The sequence below is a fragment of the Lagenorhynchus albirostris genome, chromosome 3 (assembly GCF_949774975.1).
Source record: "Lagenorhynchus albirostris chromosome 3, mLagAlb1.1, whole genome shotgun sequence".
NCBI classification, from domain to species: Eukaryota; Metazoa; Chordata; class Mammalia; order Artiodactyla; family Delphinidae; genus Lagenorhynchus; species Lagenorhynchus albirostris.
The window spans coordinates 12,167,777-12,192,556 of NC_083097.1; the positions used below are offsets into that span (position 1 = coordinate 12,167,777).

At 42.8% G+C, this 24,780-nt stretch overlaps 1 protein-coding gene across 5 annotated transcripts in view; it reads left to right on the forward strand.

The window, feature by feature from the left end:
• Positions 1 to 24,780, forward strand: part of TRIO (trio Rho guanine nucleotide exchange factor) — a 372,055-nt gene that overhangs the window by 255,403 nt on the left and 91,872 nt on the right. For all 5 annotated transcript variants that reach the window (XM_060146876.1, XM_060146875.1, XM_060146878.1 and 2 more), the window contains 11 exons: positions 9,264 to 9,458; positions 9,557 to 9,672; positions 10,496 to 10,562; positions 11,170 to 11,279; positions 12,213 to 12,282; positions 12,886 to 12,975; positions 14,492 to 14,584; positions 16,647 to 16,758; positions 18,113 to 18,303; positions 20,223 to 20,324; positions 24,412 to 24,554. In XM_060146876.1, the coding sequence (XP_060002859.1) occupies positions 9,264 to 9,458; positions 9,557 to 9,672; positions 10,496 to 10,562; positions 11,170 to 11,279; positions 12,213 to 12,282; positions 12,886 to 12,975; positions 14,492 to 14,584; positions 16,647 to 16,758; positions 18,113 to 18,303; positions 20,223 to 20,324; positions 24,412 to 24,554 (1,289 nt within the window). The remainder of the gene's footprint in view (positions 1 to 9,263; positions 9,459 to 9,556; positions 9,673 to 10,495; positions 10,563 to 11,169; positions 11,280 to 12,212; positions 12,283 to 12,885; positions 12,976 to 14,491; positions 14,585 to 16,646; positions 16,759 to 18,112; positions 18,304 to 20,222; positions 20,325 to 24,411; positions 24,555 to 24,780) is intronic.

The window sequence follows — 24,780 nt, forward strand, 5'->3', positions numbered from 1 at the left end:
AAGTGATACATTAAACAAGATGGACTTAATTGATATTTATAGGACATTCCATCCAAAAACAACAAAATACACTTTCTTCACAAGTGCTCATGGAACATTCTCCAGGATAGATCATATCTTGGGTCACAAATCAAGCCTTGGTAATTTTAAGAAAATTGAAATCATATCAGTTATCTTTTCTGACCACAACACTATGAGACTAGATATCAATTACAGGAAGAAAACTGTAAAAATTACAAACACATGGAGGCTAAACAATATGCTACTAAATGACTAAGAGATCACTGAAGAAATCAGAGAGGAAATCAAAAAATACCTGGAAACAAATGACAATGAAAACACAACGACCGAAAACCTATGGGATGCAGCAAAAGCAGTTCTAAGAGGGAAGTTTATAGCAATACAACCCTACCTTAAGAAACAGGAAACATCTCAAATAAACAACCTAACCTCACACCTAAAGCAATTAAGAGAGAAGAACAAAAAAACCTCAAAGTTAGCAGAAAGAAAGAAATCATAAAGATGAAATCAGAAATAAATGAAATGAAGGAAACAGTAGCAAAGATCACTAAATCTAAAAGCTGGTTCTTTGAGAAGATAAACAAAATTGATTAGCCAGACTCATCAAGAAAAAAAGGGGGAAGACTCAAATCAATAGAATTAGAAATGAAAAAGGAGAAGTAACAACTGACGCTGCAGAAATACAAAAGATGATGAGAGATTACTATAAGCAACTGTATGCCAATAAAATGGACAGCCTGGAAGAAATGGACAAATTCTTAGAAGAGCACAACCTTCTGAGACTAAACCAGGAAGAAATAGAAAATATAAACAGACCAATCACAAGCACTGAAATTGAAACTGATTAAAAATCTTCCAGCAAACAAAAGCCCAGGACCAGATGGCTTCACAGGTGAATTCTGTCAAACATTTAGAGAAGAGCTAACACCTATCCTTCTCAAACTCTTCCAAAATATAGCAGAGGGAGGAACACTCCCAAACTCATTCTACCACCATGACCACCATCACCCTGATACCAAAACCAGACAAAGGTGTTACAAAAAAAGAAAACTACGGGCCAATATCACTGACGAACAGAGATGCAAAAATCCTCAACAAAATACTAGCAAACGGAATCCAACAGCACATTAAAAGGATCATACACCATGATCAAGTGGGGTTTATCCCAGGAATGCAAGGATTCTTCAGTATATACAAATGAATCAATGTGATACACCATATTAACAAATTGAAGGAGAAAAACCATATGATCAACTCAATAGATGCAGAGAAAGCTTTCGACAAAATTCAACACCCATTTATGATGAAAACTCTCCAGAAAGTAGGCATAGCGGGAACATACCTCAACATAATAAAGGCCATATGTGACAAACCCACAGCCAGCATCGTTCTCAATGGTGAAAAACTGAAACCATTTCCCGTAAGATGAGAGATGAGACAAGGTTGCCCACTTTCACCACTATTATTCGACATAGTTTTGGAAGTTTTAGCCACAGCAATCAGAGAAGAAGAAGAAATAAAAGGAATCCAAACTGGAAAAGAAGAAGTAAAACTGTCACTGTTTGCAGATGGCATGATACTATACATAGAGAATCCTGAAGATGCCACCAGAAAACTACTAGAACTCATCAATGAATTTGGTAAGGTTGCAGGATACAAAATTAATGCACAGAAATCTCTGGCATTCCTATACAGTAATGATGAAAAATCGGAAAGAGAAATTAAGGAAACGCTCCCATTTACCATTGCAACAAAAAGAATAAAATACCTAGGAATAAACTTACCTAAGGAGACAAAAGACCTGTATGCAGAAAATTGTAAGACACTGATGAAAGAAATTAAAATGATACAAACGTGGAGAGATATGCCATGTTCTTGGATTGGAAGAATCAACATTGTGGAAATGAGTGTACTACCCAAAGCAATCTACAGATTCAGTGCAATCCCTATCAAACTACCAATGGCATTTTTCACAGAACTAGAACAAAAGATATCACAGTTTGTATGGAAACACAAAAGACCCCGAATAGCCAAATCAATCTGGAGAAAGAAAAATGGAGCTGGAGCAATCAGGTTCCCTGACTTCAGACTATACTACAAAGCTACAGTAATCAAGACAGTATGGTACTGGCACAGAAACAGAAGTATAGATCAGTGGTACAGGATAGAAAGCCCAGAGATAAACCCATGCATATATGGTCACCCTATCTTTGATAAATTAGGCAAGAATATACAGTGGAGAAAAGACAGCCTCTTCAGTAAGTGGTACTGGGCAAACTGGACAGCTACATGTAAAGGAATGAAATTAGAACACTCCCTAACACCCTACACAAAAATAAACTTCAAATGGATTAAAGACCTAAATTTAAGGCCAGACACTATAAAACTCTTGGAGGAAAACAGGCAGAACACTCTATGACATAAATCACTGCAAGATCCTTTTTGACCCACCTCCTGGAGAAATGGATATAAAACCAAAAATAAACAAATGGGACCTAACGAAACTTAAAGCTTTTGCATAGCAAAGAAAACCATAAGACGAAAAGACAACCCTCAGAATGGGAGAAAATATTTGTAAACGAAGCAACTGCCAAAGGATTAATCTCCACAATACACAGGCAGCTCATGCAACTCAATATCAAAACAACAAACAACCCAATCCAAAAATGGGCAGAAGACCTAAGTAGACATTTCTCCAAAGAAGACATACAGATGGGCAAGAAGCACATGAAAGGATGCTCAACATCACTAATCATTAGAGAAATGCAAAGCAAAACTACAGTGAGGTGTCACTCATACCGGTCAGGATGGCCATCATCAAAAAATCTACAAACAGTAAATGCTCGAGAGGGTATGGAGAGAAGGGAACCCTCTTGCACTGTTGGTGGGAATGTAAATTGATACAGCCACTATGGAGAACGGTATGGAGGTTCCTTAAAAAACTAAAAATAGAACTACCATATGACCCAGCAATCCCACTACTGGGCATATACCCTGAGAAAACCACAATTCAAAAAGAGTCATGTACCACAGTGTTCATTGTAGCTCTATTTATGGTAGCCAGGACATGGAAACAACCTAAGTGTCCATCGACAGATGAATGGATAAAGAAGATGTGGCACATATATACAATGGAATATTACTCAGCCATAAAAGGAAACGAAATTGAGTTATTTGTGGTGAGGTGGATGGACCTAGAGTCTGTTATACAGAATGAAGTAAGTCAGAAAGAGAAAAACAAATACTGTATGCTAACACATATATATGGAGTCTAAAAAAAAAAAAAAAGGTTCTGAAGAACCTAGGGGCAGGGCAGGACAGGAATAAAGGCGCAGACGTAGAGAATGGACTTGAGGATACGGGGAGGGGGAAGGGTAAGCTGGGACGAAGTGAGAGAGTGGCATGGACGTATATACACTACCAAATGTAAAATAGGTAGCTAGTGGGAAGCAGCCACATAGCACAGGGAGATCAGCTTGGTGCTTTGTGACCACCTAGAGGGGTGGGATAGGGAGGGTTGGGAGGGAGACACAAGAGGGAGGCGATATGGGGATATATGTTTATGTACCGCTGGTTCACTTTGTTTTACAGCAGAAACTAACACAACAATGTAAAGCAATTATCCTCCAATAAAGATGGTAAAAAAAATAAAATAAAAGGTTATATTGAAAAAAAAACACCAAAGAAAGAAGTGGTGTATATGTACTACTATATTTAAAAAGGATAACCAACAAGGACCTACTGTATAGCACAGGGAACTCTGCTCAGTGTTATGTGGCAGCCTGAATGGGAGGGGAGTCTGGGGCGAATGGACTCATGTGTACATATGGCTGAGTTGCTTTGCTGTGCACCTGAAACTATCACAGCACTGTTAATTGGCTATACTCCAATATAAAATTAAAACTTAAAAAAAAAGAAAAAGTGTTCCTAAAAAAAAAAAAAATGTTCCTATAAAGTAAAAAGATTGAATTTCTTGTGTGGCCCTTAACTTGGCTTTGAAAACATATCCATGGGGAATTCTTAAATCGTTTAGAGTGACAACAGCTACTTTGTATTATGTTTATTTTTCCTTTTTGATACATTCTGTAACACCTTCTGAGTCCTGCTGTTCTTTCTTTCCGGGGCTCTCTTCTCAGCTCCGCTCCATCCCAAGCTGGAAGTGTACCTTTTCCATTCAGGCTCTCGGTGCCGGGCTGTGGGAACCCCTGGTCTCTGTTCTGGAGGACACACAGTGTAGCGGGGCTCGGTGGGGAGGCCTGGCAGCAGGAGCATTTGGGTAGGGCAAGCCACACCCAGAGGGGCCGTGAGCGCTCCGAGGGGGCCCCCGCCCGCTCGGTTAAGGGGAGCTGACCTGTCGTACCTCTGCAGGTAAGGATCATATCTTTTCCTTCCTCTAGCTGCAGTACATGTTTGACCGAATAATTCTTATTTTTTGTTAATAATTGGATAATAAATACAGTTATTGTGTGCCTTATATGACTTATATTTGTTTCATTGAATGTCCTTTGGTTATAGATAGTAAGAAAATGCCTAAGATACACTCAGGTAGATTTAAGCTTTGCTCATTTGCACTGACTTAAATTTCCATGGATGCTGCACTCTGCAAGCCATGCGTACAGCCAGACAGCTGTTCACTGCCCAGCTCCGGGGGATGCCATGCCACGCCACGCACACAGGTTGTGGTGGGAATGTTGTCATCTAGAGCTGAGTAGCGTGGCAGCTTTGTGCCACCGGTGGAGCGCATACAAAGGGATTTTTCCATTATTTCTAGTTTGCCCTTTTCCTCAGACTTGGGTTGTGGTTTTGGGAAGAATGAGCAGTAACAGGCATATTTTTGCCTGTATTTTATTTTAAAAATAAGCATCTGAAATCAAAGGTGACATCTGATCTTTCTATTTCCCAAACAGAGCTGTTTCTTTTGTTGGGTATATACTGAATTAGTTTTGCTAAGAGGAACTGATAGGTTTTGAAAAGAGCACCTCTCAGGTTTTTTTCTTAGCATTTTTTCCGTGGTTTCTGGCTCCTTTTCTTTTAATCAGAAAGCGTCTGCCCTGGTGCTTGGCGACATCATTCAGTTTTTCGTGTTGAAATGATGCTCTTGCTAGCCTTCTGTCCCTCTGTCTTAGCATCTTCTAAGAAGTCATTTTTCTCTTGTTACGTAGAAAATCCTTCGTTCTGACATGACATCTTCCAGTTTAGTAGTTACATAATTAGTATTGTAACATTTTTAGGGTTCATGGAAATGAAACCTCTCCTCACTCTCTGATTATGACTCAGCTTGATTCCTTTGCAACTCAAGGCAGTAATTTCTCAGAATGCTTTTAAGCACCAACGGCATCCAGGCCATGGGTGTTTCCTTAAAAGCAGATTTCTGTCCTCACCAGGCACGTACTGACTTGGACTCTCTGGGAGCAGGGCTTGAAAAGGAGCATTTCTAACAAGCTCACCAGGTGGTTTTTATGCACACTCAAGTTTGAAACCCACTGCCTTACTAAGACCTTCACAACTTTGTCCCCCATGCCAAGTGCCTTACTTTGCTAGAAAGTGTCTGAGACCATGGAATATGCATCCTTTCTGGGTTTCTGATTACCTGAGAACATGATGAGTAAAGCTCTCGTGAGCATGTGGACTTCAGCGTTCGGTCTGCCTTTATTTTTCTCCAGTCCCTTGATTATGCCTAAAGATGAGGTTGTTGAGATTATATTTGTACTCTTCAAAAAGGAAAATCTGCTTTCATAACAATCTCTTATACAAACAAGGAGGCAACTGTGTCCTGATAGTGAAGGATAAGCAAGAGTTGTTAAATGAAAATGCTAGGTGCCGCGCACTGCTTATCATAGGCATTTATGCAAAAAAGGGAAGGGAGAAAAATACACATATACATACACGCACTTGCTTGTATATAATAAAACATCTCCGGGGTGGTACACAAGAAGCTGATACAGGTAACAGGTGAATGTGGAGTGAGAAGGCTTTTCACTTCGTGTCCTTTTGTACCTTTTGAATTTTGAATTCTGTGAATGCATTTTAAAAATACCAGTTAAGGGGCTTCCCTGGTGGCGCAGTGGTTGAGAGTCTGCCTGCTGATGCAGAGGACACGGGTTCGTGCCCCGGTCCGGGAAGATCCCACATGCTGCGGAACGGCTGGGCCTGTGAGCCATGGCCGCTGAGCCTGCGCGTCCGGAGCCTGTGCTCCGCGATGGGAGAGGCCACAAGGGTGAGAGGCCCGCGTACCACAAAAAAATAAATAAATAAAAATACCAGTTAAAAATACACCGTTATAAAAGGTTCATGGATTAGCAGGTTCATCCTACTTAGTTTTGATCGCACCATTCATTCACTCAGTTATTTATTGGCCTCTACAATATACCAGGAACCACTCATTGGTGCAGAGCTCATGGATTGCACGTTCTAGTTAGAGAAACGAGCAATAACATGATAAATGAGTAAATATATATATACACACATGTTAAATAAGAGAAAAAACCAGGGGGCAGGGGAGGGTTGCCATCTTTGATAGAGAGGCTTCGGCAGGTCTCCTCAAGAAGCCTTTGACTATCTGATGAGCATTTTTGTTTAAATGATGTTTGCAAAGGGGAGATTTATAGATCTACCAGCCTTTGCCTATAGGAAACCTTTTGTTCTGTATCTAATTTCATAGACTCAGCCTGTCGGCGTCACGTGCTTGCAGCTAGGTCTGTTTTGTGATGTGTTTTTGACATATATGAAGATCTTCCTTTAGTTTCTTGGTGGCTTTTGTTTTCTGTTTTAATGTAGGTAAGATGCATTATCTTTTTTATCTTCACTTCTATGTCCCCACTGCTTAAAGCATGAAATAACTTTCTTAACCCCTTAAAGATTAAGGGGCCCTTGGACAACACGGGGTTGAGCTGTGTGGGTCCACTTGTACTCAGAATTTTGTCAACAAATACGTACTATAGTACTGCCTGGTCCCATTGAAGCCTCGGATGTGGACTTCATGGGGGCGGGGTGAGAAGTGAGGCGCAGGGGTCAGCACCCCAACCCCTGAGTTGTTCAAGGGTCAGCTGTTTGCAGTGCCCTCCACTGATGTCATTTATGACAGTGGAAAAGAAATGCTTAAATGGTGGTAAAACCCAACTTCCCCGTGCTTTTCAGAAGATTAATATCTTGGTAAACAGCAAAACCTTCTTTAGGCAACCTGATTTTTTAAAAATCCTGTATCAGCCATGTCAATTCTCTTTGATATTAAAATTTAATAATGTTTCTAACTTAAATCCGTTTTGGAATTTATGCTTCCAAGTCTGAAGCTTTGATTTCTTACTTCCTTGCTATATAATTGGGCTTGTCTTAACCAGAAAGGTATCGTGTTGATCACAAGTCGGAAGGTTTGTTTGACAGATATTTTCCTTTTAGCTCGCTCTACTTGAGTTCATATCCACACAAGATGAAGGCCCTAAAAACTTTCAGAGTGTTTTGTTTGGCTGACTTTCTCCAATAAACAGCTTTTATGCAATTTGCAATAGCAGTATTTTTCACAGAGGTATTAATATCTCTGGAGTTCTGTTTTCCTGTAGTTTTTTTGTAAAGTATGTTTTCATGCCAGTTAAAAGTAACTACCACTCCCATTAAAGTTGCAGGTGTATACACACTTGCATAAAGGACCTAATGTTAATTTATTATCTCAATAAATATTTGGTAGATGGCCACCATGTGCCAGACACGTAGAAGGCGTGTGAGATACTAGTGAGCAGAGGAAGCAAATGTCCCTGGCTGCTGGCAGGTGCATTCTAACCAGGAGAGAGACAGGCAGTGATCTTAGCAAGTGAATTACACCTCTTGGGAGGGTGAGGCGTGCTGTGGGGCAGAGCAGAGCAGACAGGGTGAGGGAGGCACGTGGCAGTCGTGAGGGTTAGGGAGGCCGGTGAGAAGTGGCCTTTATTCGAGCAAAGCGTGAAGAAACCATGGAGACGTCCAGGGGAACAGCATTCCGGGTGGAAGGGGCACTGGTACACAGAGGCGGAGGCCAGCAAGCCTGGAGGGATGGTGGGCAAGCTGGACCCTGTGGAGGAGCCCGGGGGGCGTTCGTGTAGAGTCTGAGGATGTTCACAGCTGGCTCTGCAGGCTGCCTAGTGAACTCTGCTCAAAACTTTTATTGTACAAAGTAAGATAGCTTATCCAGGTTTTGAACCCTGACCTCCTTCCTTTGGGGGATTTTTAAAGTCAATTTCCTGAGTGTTAGTCATAAAGATTTTCTAGTTAAAGCCTAAGTGAGAAAAGCAGGTTCCGTAGCAGAAGAGTAACTGTACTCCTACGAAGTGCCGGTGGGAACGTTGAAGGAAGCCTAAGGGCCAAATGAAATGGTAACAACAAATGATACAAGTAGTAGGTCGTAATGTGTGAGATAATGAGTGAAACGGATGTGACGAAAAATCTGTTGAAGAATCAGATTTGAGTGAAATCACTGCCGTATGTATGTATGTATCCATCTATCCATCTGTCTGTCGGACCAGTGTTTTATGGTTATCCGTAGCTATAAAAGTAGGAAAGTCATACTTAAAGATCTTTCTGTGTGCATATAAAATGAAATAAGTGTATTTCTGAGAGAGAGTTTTAAAACAGGGACTAAGTTTAAAATACCTCTATGAAGGCAGCTTCCCTAGTCGTGGCTTTTCCTCCGGGTCTACTGAGAATTAAAGAAGAAATGAGCGCGTGCTGTGATGCTGCGCCATCAGGGATTTGGTTGCGTATCTGCGGGGGGCGGTGGGGGGCGGCGGCGGGGGCTTAGCCACATAGGCTCCAGGAGAACGAAAATCTCAGACGGCTGCTGCCCTAAAAGGGCTTTCGGTCTAACTGGGGACACAGACTAAACAAGCGTAAGGCGAGAGGTGTCTGTAAGCACTACCTATGGCCTTCACAGGAGGAGAGTCGTGGAATGTAGAGGCCGTCCTGAGTGAGCATCCTCTTGTTCATTTTGCAGAGTGATTGACCATCTACCAGGTGAAGACACCGTCCAAAGACAGTCCAGACTTTTTCCTCGAGGTCATAAAAATGCCATTCATTGCAGAAGAGCTGAGGAAATGGAGCCAGTCTAGGATCGGGGAGATGAATTGGGTGGACTTAGGGTTTCAGTCTGAGTTTCTGTCACCAGCAGTTATTTTCCTGTTCAGAGCTCAGAGTTGTAGGCAAGTTGCCACTGTGTTTCTGGTTTCTGGCAGTTGGGTTCATTTGCTTCACAATACTTTCCTGTTGTTTTTTTGCAGCAAACCAAAGAGAGAGTGAAGCTATTGATACAGCTGGCTGATGGCTTTTGTGAAAAGGGGCATGCCCATGCGGCAGAGATAAAAAAATGTGTCACTGCAGTGGATAAGAGGTACAGAGATTTCTCTCTGCGGATGGAGAAGTACAGGACCTCTTTGGAGAAAGCCCTGGGGATTTCTTCAGATTCCAACAAATCGGTAAATTGCTTTGTGCAAATTGAATAAACGACTGTTTTCTTCTTCGTACTGTTTGTCGATTTAATTAACTGAAGTTCATTGACTCCCTTATTCCACAGAGTAAAAGTCTTCAGCTAGATATCATTCCGGCCAGTATCCCCGGGTCAGAGGTGAAACTCCGCGATGCCGCTCATGAACTTAATGAAGAAAAACGGAAATCTGCCCGCAGGAAAGAGTAAGCTTGTCTTTAAGAACCTGCCAGGATTCACTGAAAAAGTGAAGAAAATGTCACTTGGACAAAGATGCTTACTTCAGTGTGTGCTTTGAAATCAAGCAGTGTTAATACTTTTCATTGCTCTGCATGTGCTTAGTTTTTACAGCAAAAATGCCACTGTGTCCACTGTCCCCTGATGCAGAAACAGTATCTTGTTGTTTTGTCCATGCGCCCCCATTTCATATGTGGTTGACAAGTTGTTTTAGTGTCATTTGTCATCAATAGGTCATGAGTAATAATACTAAGGAGAAGAAATTAATGACACAAGTGCAGCTGTTTGGAAGTTGCTAATTAGTAAACTGTACCAAATATTAATAAAGACAAAAGATTGCCCTAAACCAGTGGTTCTCAGTCGGGGCCAGCTTTGTCCCCCCGGACGGACATTTGGCAATATGTGGAGACATTTTTGGTTGTCACCCAGTGGGGAGGGGGGAGGGCTACTGGCATCTAGTGGGCGGAACCGGGGATGCTGTGAAACGTTTTATAAGGCACAGGACAGTCCCACAGCAAAGCATCCTCCAGCCCCAAACGTCAATACTGCCAAGTTGAGAAACCATGACCAGTAGGTACCTTAACAAAATTTCTTCCAGAATGTTTTTTCCTTTGAATTGGTGACTGGATACTGTTAATTCTTCTATTCTTGCTTGAATTCTCCAGAACATATCACTGACGAATGCTTTTTCAACCACCTTATTATTTCATAGACCCTAAAAGTAAATAGTTAAAATAAGCATGTATCCTGACCGTGAACTAAACTAGTTGCTGTCTTTTCCTCTGCTTTAAGGTTCATAATGGCTGAGCTAATTCAAACTGAAAAGGCTTATGTAAGAGACCTCCGGGAGTGTATGGATGTAAGTAAGTTTTTCTGCTTATTTATTTAGATGGAGTATAGTGTCGCTGTTTATTCTTACCCGTTGGCAGTTCTTAAAATAATCACGTTTTGTTGTTATTTTGGAGATTTGAAGTGCGCACGAGCAGCCTTCTGTGCACGTTGCTGCACTTCTGTGAAGTTCTAGGCGTGTTGTTGCTCATTACAGAGATGATGCAGCACTAATCCTCTCATTCCATTTACCACATGATGGCCTGGCTGACATTCTCTCTGTGTAGAATTTTACAGCAGCTTCAGAGAACTGTGCCTACCGTGATGATTGCCAGCTGATGCTCAGTAGTTTAACGAATCTTTGCCGTACCTTGTGGAGTAGGTTTATCCCAAAATTTGAAGCTGGGAATGCATTTAGAGCTGAAAAGTATGGAAACTATTCTCAAGTATTAATAACAACTGAGATTTTTAAAAAACAGTTCCTCATGTTTTTTTTTTTTGCAAAAGGTTGTATTGTTAAGATATATTTTCAATTATACATTAACCCTGGGTACGTATTCACAGAGGTCAGGAGTACCTGTTTCTGGAAGATGAGGTGTGGGTTTTCGTCTAACCCTCTCTGTTTCCCTCCCGGCCAGACCTACCTGTGGGAAATGACCAGTGGTGTGGAGGAGATCCCGCCCGGCATTGTGAACAAAGAGCTCGTTATCTTCGGGAACATGCAGGAAATCTATGAGTTTCACAATAAGTGAGTGGCTTTATCTTTGGGGACCTCGTTAGCCACTCTGGAAATCTGTGCTGAAGTTTCATGACAAGTGAAAGTTTCCAATAAATAAGCATAGATTCCAGTGATTTTGTTGAAATTTGCAGGAAGCCTGCCAGACTCGCTTCACAAGGACAGACATTCTAGAGAGGATTTTAGCAGAGACTCAACTTTGTATTTACTTTTTATAGAAATGAGATTAGGAAAACTGAAAGCTGGTTTTGTAGGAACCCTAACTTCTCTCAAGCCTTTGTCATCAGCTGCTGCATCAGTTACTTCTTAGGGTTAAAAGAAAGAATTGCCCTCTGTGGGGCTGCTGGCTGGTGTTTGGTCTTTTCTAATAAGAAGGAGGAAGGAACTGAGGACTGAACAGATGTGTAGTGTGACCAAAATAAAGTGCCCTTTCCACAGGCCGTAGGAGGAACATGGTTTTATTTTCAAGATCAAAAAAAAAGGCAGCAGAAGCTCCTCTAGGTGGAGTCTGTGCAGCCCAAATAGCCTGTGGAAAGATGATGCTGGGCCAGAGCTGGCGGTGTCTTCCTCGCTTCCCTGCCCCCCACCCCAGCAAAGATGCTAGAATCTAAATGGGTTCTCTAGGTTGAGGGTTTACCTCCCTAACTTATGTCCTTAGCTACTAAACATACCACTTTCCCAGAAGTAAGCTACTGTTGAAAGTGTTCAAAGGCTAAACTGGTTAACTCTTTGAAAGTCACAATAATTTACCCTAGTTCAGAGCACTTGCTCTACATTTTGTTAAATTAAAATCTAGAAGTTACAGTTTTCACTGCATTTAATTAAAATGATGAAGTTCAGACATTGTCTGAATTCACGGTATGCTTGGTCTAATTCCCGGCATATCTCACTAGTAAAATGTTTTAAAACACCGTAATCATTTAGTATCGTTTTCTGTCTCTGCAGCATATTCCTCAAAGAGCTGGAAAAATATGAACAGTTGCCAGAGGACGTTGGACATTGCTTTGTGACCTGGGTAATGAAACCTCAGCCGCTTGTTCTGTCACAGTTGCTTTGAGGGAAGTTGGAAGGAATACTGTTCATTTCTCAAGTGTCGCCATTTTCTCCTGGTGACTACAGAGAGAGAAATAGACTTTACCTCAAAGAATTACATTCTCCAGCTAGTTATTAATGTGGAATAAACTTTTTATTGATAGTAGTGATGGTTTGAGATAGAATGTTGAGTTCGTGTGCCAGGCCTCTTCATGGCCCTGGGGATTCACGGGTAATCGTGAGTGCCCAGCCCTGCCTGGGAGGATTGTCCGGTCTGGAGGGAGGGAAGGAGGCAAGTGACCTGGTGATCAGGCCCTGCTCTCTAAGTGTGACACTCACGTTTGCATATAGCATCATGGGAAGAGGGGCCGGCATCCAGCCCCGACTCTCCAGGCCGGGGGAGGACGTGTGTCCTATTAGCAGGATGTGTTTCTTATTTTAATAGTTTCTTTATAAAGCAGCGTTTCTTAAATTGGAGGCTTGAATTTCATTTATGCACACAGCTTCTTTTCTACATAAAAGTTTATCATAATTTGATTTTTTGTCATTTGAAAGAGATAGTCTAATTTTCTTTTTGTTTATATAGGCAGACAAGTTTCAGATGTATGTCACATATTGCAAAAATAAGCCTGATTCTACTCAGCTGATATTAGAGCATGCAGGATCCTACTTTGATGTAAGTAAGAGATTACTAAAGAAGCTGTGATATTTTCTGAGTTGCATTTCGTGTACATAAAATGCAGCATGACTCATAACTTTCACCTAATGGATGGCATACCATTTTTATCTATCACATTTATAATGGGATTTTCTTATATTCTGTTTTTAAAAGATGCTTCTCAAATACTTCAAGCTGTATATCTGTAAAAAATTCAGATTTTAATATATACATGTGTGTATATGTCATTACTTACAATTTATATATAGTCATTAATTTTTTACATGTAATATCATGTAAAAAGTATGAGTATTAACTATTAAGCTTCTTTTCCCCTCTATAAAAAAATAACTTTGGATCTTTTTCGATCATTTATTTTTCCCATTTCAATTTCATGATGTTATTCACTTCCAGAAGTGGCCTATCAGTACAATTTTACAAATAGCTCTCTAACAGCTCAGACCGTCGGGAGGTTCATTAATTATATTCTCATTGGTGTAAACACAGTTCGTCTTTTGTGGGACCATGTTGCGGGGAGGTTATTTAGTACAAACGGTGGTGGAGCCTCATGATATAATATATAGAGTGATTTGGGGGTTTCCAGAACAGAGTCAAATGTGTGCCAAATAAATTTTGATTGAAAGATAAGGTACTTTCGAATTTTACGTATAATTTGGGGCATGAGGCCACGAGGGTATTAGACTTGTTTCCGTCTTTTTGTTTGTACATGGCTGAGTGTGATCACCTGCTCTTCTCCGAAAGTCTGGGAAGTTAGGATACATTTTAGCTCCTGTCTTTTGCGGTGGAGCCCTGCCTGTAGATGCCCCTATTTTAGTTGCCATTCTCATGACCAGTGGTTACACGTCACTGCCTGGGTGAATACGAAGCCCTGCTCCCAGCCCAGTGAGGCCTCCTCTTTCCAATATTTCACACGACCCTGGGTCTTTGCCATTATGTGGAGCCCAACACTGTGGCTCTATGCAGTTAGGATTATTGAAGGCCTTATTGAGCGTATGGCACACGTGCTGTTTGGAATCAAAAGTCATTAAAAAAGACCCGTGCCCTAAGGAGGATGCCAAGAGCTAAGAGCAAATGTGAAAATGAGAGCAAGCAGGAGAGAGGACTTCCTTATAGCGAGGGCGAAGGAAGCCTCCAGTAGGGAGGGTTGCGATGTGGTCTGTGGCAAGGGTGCGCACGTGGCCGAAGCTTCAGGAGCTGCAGTGGGAGAGTCTGACTGCCGGGCAGGCGCAGTGATGACGGCACCAGGAGTGATTGGCTTCCCTGCTTGACCTCTGCACGTGGAGGCCTGTAATACAGGGGAAACACTGTGTCTTTAGTATTCAAAGTGATGACCGAGATTTGTTATTTTTATGTTGAGCTTATTAAAAGAAGCAATAGTGATTTCTACTTTAGAAAAAGTGGTTTGTGTGTATTCATCGTGGGAGTAAATGAATGTAAATTTTTAGTTCCTGTTATCTGACTTACACAGTGGTGTGTGTGTGTGTGTGTGTGTGTATGCTTTTTTTTAATTCAGGAGATACAACAGCGGCACGGATTAGCCAATTCCATCTCTTCCTACCTTATTAAACCTGTTCAGCGAATAACGAAGTATCAGCTCCTTTTAAAAGTATGTATGAAGCCTCTTCAGCCTGAAAAATTGTATGCACTGTGCATTATCATTTTGACATTGTTTTATGTATATAAAGTACCCTGAGTTTTTGAAATAACACCTAGCAAATTAATGTTATTTTATAACTCATTGCCATTTATTGCCCCGACCGATTTGTCAGTGCATCTGGTAAATAATAGTATATTCCTTGATTATGCACCTGAACTCTGTTGACTGACCCTAGCCCCTGACATAAAATGAGAAAGGAAGGAAAAATTGTCAATCCTGGATGATGTAGTACCATTGTTCCCAGTATGACTTGTATCAGACTGACCTCTGCTGTTTCTTGGTTATGAATGATTATAGTTAAAATCACACTTGTAAAAATCAAATAATGATTAGTTCTGACGATAGAATGGTGAAGAAAACTTAGAATTTGTGATAAGAGTTGTTACAGAATTCATTATATATAACTGACGCACATTTTCTTGACTACAAGAAAAATAATTTACAAACCCTATCTCATGCTGTTTACCCCACCGTTTCCTTGGCTGGTGAATGTTATTAAACATTACAACGTACCCACATCCGTTCATCCCAGTAAGAACGTTGCATGAACCCAACTAAGTCCCCCGTTCGGTCCTAACACAGCAATAGGAGATGATCATGTAATTTTTCTAGATATAAAAGAAATACAGAAGATGAAGTTATGAATGCCTGAAACCCTTACTTTTACCCTTTTTGTTAACACAAAAAAATCTAGAAACAGTAAAAAGTGGCTACATTCTTTGGTGAAGGGATACCATTATGGCATTCTTTCTTACATTGGAAAAGCTCTCCTGCACTTCCCTATCAGAACCCCATTAAGTGATTTTATGACCACCACGGCAGAAATAAGTGGTTGCTATAAACATGAAATGAAAGTCAGGAGGCTAAGTTGTTTATATTCACGTTTGCCCTTTGCTTTCTAATTCTGCAAAGGCAATTTACCTCTTAGTGTCCTCAGGATTGATGGGTTTTGTTTTTAGCATGTGGTTCTAGTAAAGATCTCTTCCTCGGTGACCTCACATGTAGTCATTCACTATTAAGCCTCTGCTTTAATTTATAAACCTGACTTTATTCTGCCCAGGGGTTCTTCAAGAGAGCAGTCATGAGCTATGCTGAGCTCCCCAGCAAGGAGGGTTTTCTGACAGTGACGTTAGTCTCAGCGCATTGCAGTTTTAAAGCACTTTTTGCCAAGCTGCTCAGAATAATAGGTGCACACCATCTGGCCATGAGAAGAGGGGCCTGCCAGGTAGCTGCATTGCCCGAAACCATCCAGGGTATGACTGCAGGGCCACGTCCCTCTTGTTGAGCCCCAGGACACAGAAAGCTGTTGTTACTGTCACTGCCTGATAAAAATCATAGATGCGCTGGTGAGAAGATACCTTGGAGCCCACCAGAATGTGAATCTGTTGTCCTGCTGTCACTCCTCTAATGACAGGCGTTCCCCTACGCAGATCTTATGCCCGGGGAGGCGTGCTGCAATCATTAGAGCTTTCTGAATGTCCCAGCACAGAGAAGAAGCGTTTCCCTGTAGGTAACTGTGCAGCGATGCTGTTCCCGCTGTGAGACAGGGCAGCTCCAGGGCAGAGGGGACGTCGTGTTCATGGCACCAGAGGGCTCAGAATCATGCTGGGATCCTGTGCAAGCAGAGCAGTACTAACTGGACTCTGGCTTGACCTTCGGATGTAACCACTAGCTGACTGTGCTTTGCTACACTGCTTAAATATTTCATTTGTCGTTTTTGAGGCTCGGTAGTTGACGTGGACACTAACTTTGTTTTAATCTCTGACTGCATCTGGTTTCCTCTGAACTGAAGAAAAGTCCTGATTTGAGCAGGACACACCCTTGCATCCATTGGATTAAGAAGCAGTTCAGGTTTATCATTCGCTCTCTATGCGAATCTCTGCCCAATTGACCACAGTTTGTTTTTATCTTGCAAGTCGTGGATTTTCACAAACTCTTTCATTTCTGCAAAGTCCTCCGTAGCAGAGCATTTTGCTCTCCTGGGCTCGTTCACGGTGTTGGTTTCCCACAGGAGCTGCTCACGTGCTGCGAGGAGGGGAAGGGGGAGATTAAGGACGGCCTGGAGGTGATGCTCAGTGTGCCAAAACGGGCCAACGACGCCATGCACCTGAGCATGCTGGAAGGTACGTCCTCCCGCCTCCTGCTGACGCCACCTGTCCACCCCCCCACCCCACCCCCCGCGTCCTTGTGCCTCTGTGTTTAGCTAGGAGTCATCAGTGCAGGTGCAGTTGCCTTCTTTTTGCAATAATTGGTCTCATTGCTTCCCTTAAGGAGTACATGACATGCTTCGACCTCATCACAAGCCTGTCCTTGTCCCCTCACTGGAGAGCAGCTGCTCCACACTCTGAACCCCGGGAGCGCCTTGTGTCACTTGCCTTCAGCTACCTGGTCTCTGTGTTAGAAGGACAGGTGGAAGGATAGGTAGATCCGTCCCCCAAGATGGTAAAATCCCTAACAGCGCTCGAGTCTTCCCCATCTCTGGCATCACTTGCCAGAGCCGTGAACCGAGCAGGTTCCACATCCCTGCCCGTGCAGCCAAACGGCACGTGGAACGTGGCGAAAAGAGAATCAGACAAATACGCCTAAAAACGGTCATCGCCGGTATAATTTCCGTGAATGCTTCTGTTTAAGAAAGCTGTTTCTGTGTTTCAGCTCAACTCTCATTATCAGGTTCCACAGAGTTATTTTAAGAAGTCATCCTGCCCCAAACGCTTTGGCCAGCCTGTGTGGTCACCATTGGTCCCATTGAACAGTTTCCCAGTTAGGGCAGAGGTGCTGCTGTTTGTTAGTTACAGAGACCCCCCCCCCCCACCTCAGAGGCCAAGCCAGAGCACCTTTTCCCCCTCTGATGTAGAATCCCGAGCTGGTGGGCAGCCCTCAGGGCGTCACCGGGGACTCAGGCTCTGTCCAGCTGGTCTCTCTCCACTCCTTGGATGTTTTGCTGGTTGGCCAGCTGCAGGGTGTGTCAAGGCCACGTTAGCCTTCCATCTAGCAGGAGGTGGGGAAAGAGCGGGGAGGGGACAGCTCGAAGGGCAGAAACCAGAAGTTGTGCCCGAGTCTCCCTGCGTGGCCCAGGCGTAGGTGAGCGTGCTTGCGGCTGCTTCTGGCCGCACGGGGGGCTGGGAAGGGTAGTGCTGGCTCGAGCGGCCACAGAGGGGCTTCTGCTCGTGGAGGAGGGTGCCCCTGGAGGCTGGCACGTAACTAGAAGCCCCTGCCCGGGTGTCGGCCACTTCAGGAAGAGACAGCCGCAGTGAACGGCAGCCAGTGACCAGAGCGCGACCGACTGGCTTGAAGAGCTTCGTGTCCGGAGGAGAGAAAACCCCCCAGGGAAGGGTAGCCAGAGGCCCAGATGGGAAACTTTAATCAGAGATTGAGTGGATGGGCGTTTTGCAAATGTTTAAGTAGCCATGATGCTACTACTGCATCATTTTTCATTTTCTTTCAAATTGACCGTGCCTCCTTTTTTTCGTGTTCTAGGGTTTGATGAAAACATTGAGTCTCAGGGAGAACTCATCCTGCAGGAATCCTTCCAAGTGTGGGACCCCAAAACCTTAATTCGAAAGGGTCGAGAACGGCACCTCTTCCTTTTTGAAATGTCCTTAGTGTTTAGTAAAGAAGTGAAAGATTCCAGTGGCAGAAGCAAGTACCTTTATAAAAGCAAATTGTTTGTAAGTATAGGCCTTCAGAATTGTAAGTTTAAAGGTGACACAGTTGCAGCTTCTTGTGGTCAGAGAAAAATGACTGTGGCCTTCAGTTTAACCTCCTAACTCCTAAAGTGTGACTCTGAAGCAGCTTCTTCAGTGAAATTCTGACAGCCTTGAGTCCACTGGAGGGCGCTTGTGAGTTTGAGTGTCCCTAGACTTAGGAAACTTGCTTTTTCTAAATTCCGTAGAATCCAACTGCAGCATAAGAAGACACTTCGTAAGTGAACTTAAATTATTTATCTCCTGTGTGCCTTAACTAGCTTTATAAATAAATCAATCGTGTTAGACTATAATTAAGTAAGTTCTCATCTCATTATAATTAATATTTCATTCACCGACATTGGAATTTATTGAAGCAGCCTACTGGGTGGCTAACTGTGGGCTCTTAATGATGAAGTTTGATTTTTTCATTAAAAATACATTTTTGAAAAACAGCAGCAGAATACCATTATTAGAGAAAATGTATGTTATAAGCAGAAATCGTTTTAAAGATACACAGCCCCACCTGCCTAGAGACAGCCTCCCTTGAGCGCTTGGTAGATAGAGTGATGCATCTGAATTCTTCTTTAACTTGTCGGCGTACTTCCGGGCAAGAGAAACACACCTGGTGCTCTTTTCCATGGGTGGCAGCCCCACACGAGTATCTATAAACCACAGGTCGACGCTCCAAAAAGTCTCGGGCAGGTGTCATCCTCACCTTCCCTGCGTGGGCGATATCTCAGAGGCCTTTCAACACAAAATTGCTGGGCAGGGGGAGGAAAAAAATCACAATCAGAGGATAGAAAATGTGGTAGAATTTGGTTTCTTCACAAGATATGGCAGATCACTTATAAATATTGGTAGATGTTTGGACTTTGGACAACTTATACATTATACGTTTTTATGATATCCCCGTATTAATCAAATTCCCGAAGTAATAGAATACTACCAAGTGTAGAAGTCATCTTAATAATAATCTGGAGTTTGCAAGTTCAGGCTAACGATAGGCATACCATTTTCTTTGGCTTGTTTCCTGTTTGAGATTGTCTTTTGGATCACAGCCCACCTTACATCATTTTAGATCATATTGTAACTGGAAAGAAAACATGAAGCATTGCTGCCTAATAAATTCACTAGCTGGCCTTAATCAGTCCCTAGGGACCAAGCTAGTCTGTTTTAGAAGCTGATACATCTTCACTTAATTTATCTTTTAAAAGTTAAGGTTCCCTCAGAGGCCACAATTATGAATCACTTCCTTTGCTGGAAAGGAGAGAATGCATTGGGGTGAACCTGATTGCGGGGGAGGATGAAGACGTTGACCTTCATCTACACTCTTCCGTGTTCTGCATCTCCTGCAAATGCATGTATTATAGAGAGAAAGTTTGTCTCTTAGCCCTTAACATCATTGGCGAAATAGTAAACATTAATGCTATTGATAAACACAGTGGAAACGAACTGCGTTTTAAAATATCATTTAGCTTCTCCTGTGAAGCTAGTTCATTAATGGAGGTGCATGGTAGCAGCTCTTTTGCAACTAGGACAGACTCATTTTATTGTTTATAAGGTTGAAAATAGTCAGCTCTTGATTTTCCAGATAATAGGAAATAGAACTTTCCAGATATTTTGCTTTCTTCTTCTGGATTTGCTTGTTGACCTGCATCAGGATTTCCAGTGGAGGTGCTCAGAGGAAGCGAAAGAGATGAAGCCAATCATGTGTAGCCTAAGAACAAAATTTCCTCATTTTAACTAAAGTGAGGTCTAAGGAGTATGTATCAGTGTAGACAAAACCGTGTCATTACAACCTAGCATGAGCACGAGTCACCAAAAACGGCTTCCTTTGTCTCTGTTCTATATCCTGCCAGAATTTTACTGTTGCCTAATTATGTAATTGTCTTTTTATCCAGACCTCAGAGTTGGGTGTCACAGAACACGTTGAAGGAGATCCTTGCAAATTTGCACTGTGGGTGGGGAGGACGCCAACTTCAGATAATAAAATTGTCCTTAAGGTAGGTCCATCCGAGGCTTGGGAATGTGCTTTGTGACAAGATGACCATGTCTGTGAGTGCTTTCTCCTGTTGTTGAGCCATATTGGTTTTCATGTCCTTTTATCGTTCCCTTTGTGTTCTGTAGAGATTGGGGATTACCACAAAAAGAACAGTAGAATCAATTCAGTTTGGTATTCTAGTGGTGAAATTACTCGAGCTAAATTTTTGCTTGCCTACAAAAGGTCACTTGGAGAAAGGTCTTTCTAAACTTCTCCATTCTTCCAGTCTTGCAAAGAATTGGGTGATTCCATAAGAGATGCAAGAAGTTGAGGTACAGGAGGAGGGAGATATGGACCAGTAGCTCCCATTGTGCACTTGACCTCTGGTTTCCAGAGGAGAATAGGCACCTGATGAATCTGGGAGGGCCTTTGACAGTTTCAAGGCTGAACGTGCCAGGAGTCTTCATGGGGTCCTAAGAGTCTTTCCAGTTTGGAGGCAGAGAAAAAAAGCGGCGGGGGGGGGCGGGTCATGATCAGGTATAGGGTTTGGTAATGTTATCATTTAAAGTGTTCAAAAACAGTAAGGGTGATTTGGAGTGTGTAGTCTTTGAGGGAGGAATATATCTTTGAATATTTAATTTGAACGCTGTTTTGAGTACACTAACCTCTCCTAGGAAAGTTGGAGGGCTCTAAGGGTGTCTTGTGGACTTTTCCCTCCTCCTGTGTTTGAGAAAATGCAGATGGAACTGTCTTTCTGAGCTATCTGGAAAGACCATAAGCGACTTCAGATGGAGCTGAAGATTTGTAGAATATTGGGAGACGAGCCAAAGGCTTAATGGGCCTCTGGTGTGTGGACTTGCATGTCAGCAATTTTGTCCCTTACATTCTTTTTGACTCTCTCTACGGTATTTCCAGCAACTGTGAGTTATTTAACAGTACAGCGCTCTTGTAGAGCCTGTACTTTAGTGACCAGTGACTGTGGAAGCCATTGTGTTCCTAAGGTCTTTATTCACATGGAAATGATGGATTGTTTTGCAATGAATATATGACTACCAGCCCAGTGTATTCTCGTTAGTACTGGCGTAAAGCCCTATAAAATATAAATTGCACTGATAGCTCGATATTAGATAGCTGAACTTTTCTAAGGGATAAAGTTTTAAAGTATACTCAAGACCTTAAAACTTCCAACTTATGAGTATTTATCCAGATTAGCTGCAGTGACACATGCCAAAGGGTACATCTGAGAAATAGTGCCAGATATTCTAGCCAGATATGGACTACTTTCATTTAGGACATAATAAAATACTCATGATGCAATTGAAGAATCAGATTTCCTTGCAGGCTTTACCAAATGAAAGTTTTCTAGGGAATTGAGGGTAATATTTTTCTGACTTCTAATGAGAGGCTAAAGGAAATGCTGTCCTTATTAATTTCAGAGACTGCTTAGTGGTGGTGGTGGTGGTGTTGATGGCGTAGATGGTGGTGGAGGTGGAGGTGGTGGATATTTTAGCAGTGGTGATGGTGGTTATGGTATAGGTGGTGGTGAGGGTGTCGGTGGTAGAGATGGTGAGGGTGTCGATGGTGGTAGAGATGGTGAGGGTGTCGATGGTGGTAGAGATGGTGAGGGTGTCGATGGTGGTAGAGATGGTGAGGATGGAGGTGGAGGTGGAGTTGGTGGATATTTTAGCAGTGGTGATGGTGGTTATGGTATAGGTGGTGGTGAGGGTGTCGATGGCGGTAGAGATGGTGAGGGTGTCGGTGGTAGAGATGGTGAGGGTGTCGATGGTGGTAGAGATGGTGAGGATGGAGGTGGAGGTGGAGTTGGTGGATATTTTAGCAGTGGTGATGGTGGTTATGGTATAGGTGGTGGTGAGGGTGTCGATGGCGGTAGAGATGGTGAGGGTGTCGATGGTGGTAGAGATGGTGAGGGTGGAGGTGGAGGTGGAGTTGGTGGATATTTTAGCAGTGGTGATGGTGGTTATGGTATAGGTGGTGGTGAGGGTGTCGATGGTGGTAGAGATGGTGAGGGTGTCAATGGTGGTAGAGATGGTGAGGGTGTAGATGGTGGTAGAGATGGTGAGGGTGGAGGTGGAGGTGGAGTTGGTGGATATTTTAGCAGTGGCGATGGTGGTTATGGTATAGGTGGTGGTGAGGGTGTCGGTGGTGGTAGAGATGGTGAGGGTGTCGATGGTGGTAGAGATGGTGAGGGTGTCAATGGTGGTAGAGATGGTGAGGGTGGAGGTGGAGGTGGAGTTGGTGGATATTTTAGCAGTGGCAATGGTGGTTATGGTATAGGTGGTGGTGAGGGTATAGACAGTGGTAGAGATGGCAGTGGTGTAGATGGTGTAGACAGTGGTGGTGGTGGCAGTGGTGACAGTAACGGTGGTAATGACGGTGGTGGTGATGGCCTAGTACTTGTAGAACAAAATTGTGACCTGTTTTTACTTTTACAGTCTGGAAAGGAGAATTTTATTTCTAAATCCTTTCTTGAACAGATTGAGACTACTGAGAGTATGAAACAAATTATTCCCTTCTCTTAGCCAAGTGGGGCCTTTGCTTAGTACTCTAGCTGGGTTACCTTTCTTTTACTGTCTCTGAAAAATTGGTGCCTTTTTCCTTGTTTAATTTCTTTAAGGTTAGGAGAATTGCTCTCCATAAAGGTAATGGTCAGTTTGCTCTACTTAAATTATGAGAATTTTCTTTATTTCTGAACATGGTACATACAGATCTCCAAACTTTGCCAAATGGCCTTTCTCAGATACTTCACTTTGTTTAACGTCCCAAATATTTGTCTCAGGCATTTAAATGCCAGTAGTTCTGTGTTGTTCACAGTTGTCCATCCTGAGATGCTGATTTCATGCACAGATTCCCCTGTTCCCTAGTCACACTGCCTCCTGCCCCAGGAGAAATCGGTTTAACTGCTCTCCTGGCATCAGATCTGGGGAGAGGGACAGGAGGCTCCTTTTCTCCTTCACTTATTTCTCTGTTACTGCCTCTCATTAACTTTGAAGACACACCCTCCAGTGAAAACATTTTATTTAGAAAGAGAGTTCTCAATTTTAATTTCCTTCCCCAGCATGGGCTTTGACCTTGTATTTTCAAAAACAATGTCCACCACGAGAAAATGCTGGGTTCGCCTCCCTGCGTGATCTCATCCATAATCCCACTGACGATTGTTTTAATCATTCACAGGGAATTATGCTTATATCATAGGAGGTTGATGTTTTCCGTAAGGAAATTAAAAGCTGTTACTGAGGCCCAGAACATGTAAAAAGGAAAAAAAAAAAAACTACCTCCTTTGAGGCACAGTGAAAGAAAAAAATCTGGAAAAAGTGACGCCATATGTGTGCATTCCACCGATGCTTGTTGAGTATCTACGATGTGTCATTTCCAGAGAACCTTTCTCCAGTGTTGCAGTGGAGTTGAGGGAAATCCACCATATGTAACTGGCAGTAGGCTACCCTGATTTATCCCAGTGGTCTAACCAGAGGTGGATACAGGCAGAGATTGGGGGGATGGGCTGGGGTGTCCACCCCCCGGGAATCCCGGCTTCTTCACCTGCTGGCAGTGTGGCCTTAGGCACATTTCCAGTGTGTCCACACTGCAGGTCCTCATTTATAACAGGAGGATTAAGGAGGCCCCAACTCCATAGAGTGCAAGTGGGGATGTGGGGAGCGGACGCAGCTGGGGAAACGGTGCAGTTGCACCAGTTGATCATGAGTCCAAGGGGGCGAGGTGGCAAGCTCTGGGGCACTGGCCACTTGTCTGCCTAAAGGGCCTCAAGACACTTGGGTTTGGGGGTGGTTGTGTTTTCATATTTACCCAGGGCTGCTTAACAGGTCTTAGGGCTGGAGAATGATTGATTACTAGAATATTCAGAGATCTGGAATAACACGAACGCTATAGAATAAAAATGGTCTTGATGACAGAACCTTCAAAATTAGGGTCATTTATTTGGTGGGAAATTAAACACAGGAGATGGTTGCTTTTCTGCTGAAAAGTTATTTTTTAAATGGGCAATTCCAGGAATGCAGGGACCTGAGTGTGGTTAGTGCAGGTTCTGGAAAAGGCCCCTTCTGTATCCTGATTGATTCTAACACTTTGTCAAGGCCTCCAGTATAGAAAACAAGCAGGACTGGATCAAGCATATCCGGGAAGTGATCCAGGAAAGGACCATTCACCTGAAAGGCGCCCTGAAGGAGCCCATTCACATCCCCAAAACAGCTCCGGCAACGAGACAGAAGGGAAGGAGGTCAGTGCCTAGGGATTTTTTTGTAAGTTCGCTTTTATTGAAGGAAAGGAACAAGGCAATGTTAACGTACTATTTTTCAAAAATCATTTTTCTCAAATATTTTTGAGAAGTATTGAGGAGTAATTTTTTAAAGAATACAATTTATATATAACATCATTCTTAGTAATGAAATTCCTTTGTCAAGACAACAACCTCCTTCAGCTTAAAGTAAATGAAAGTCTATATG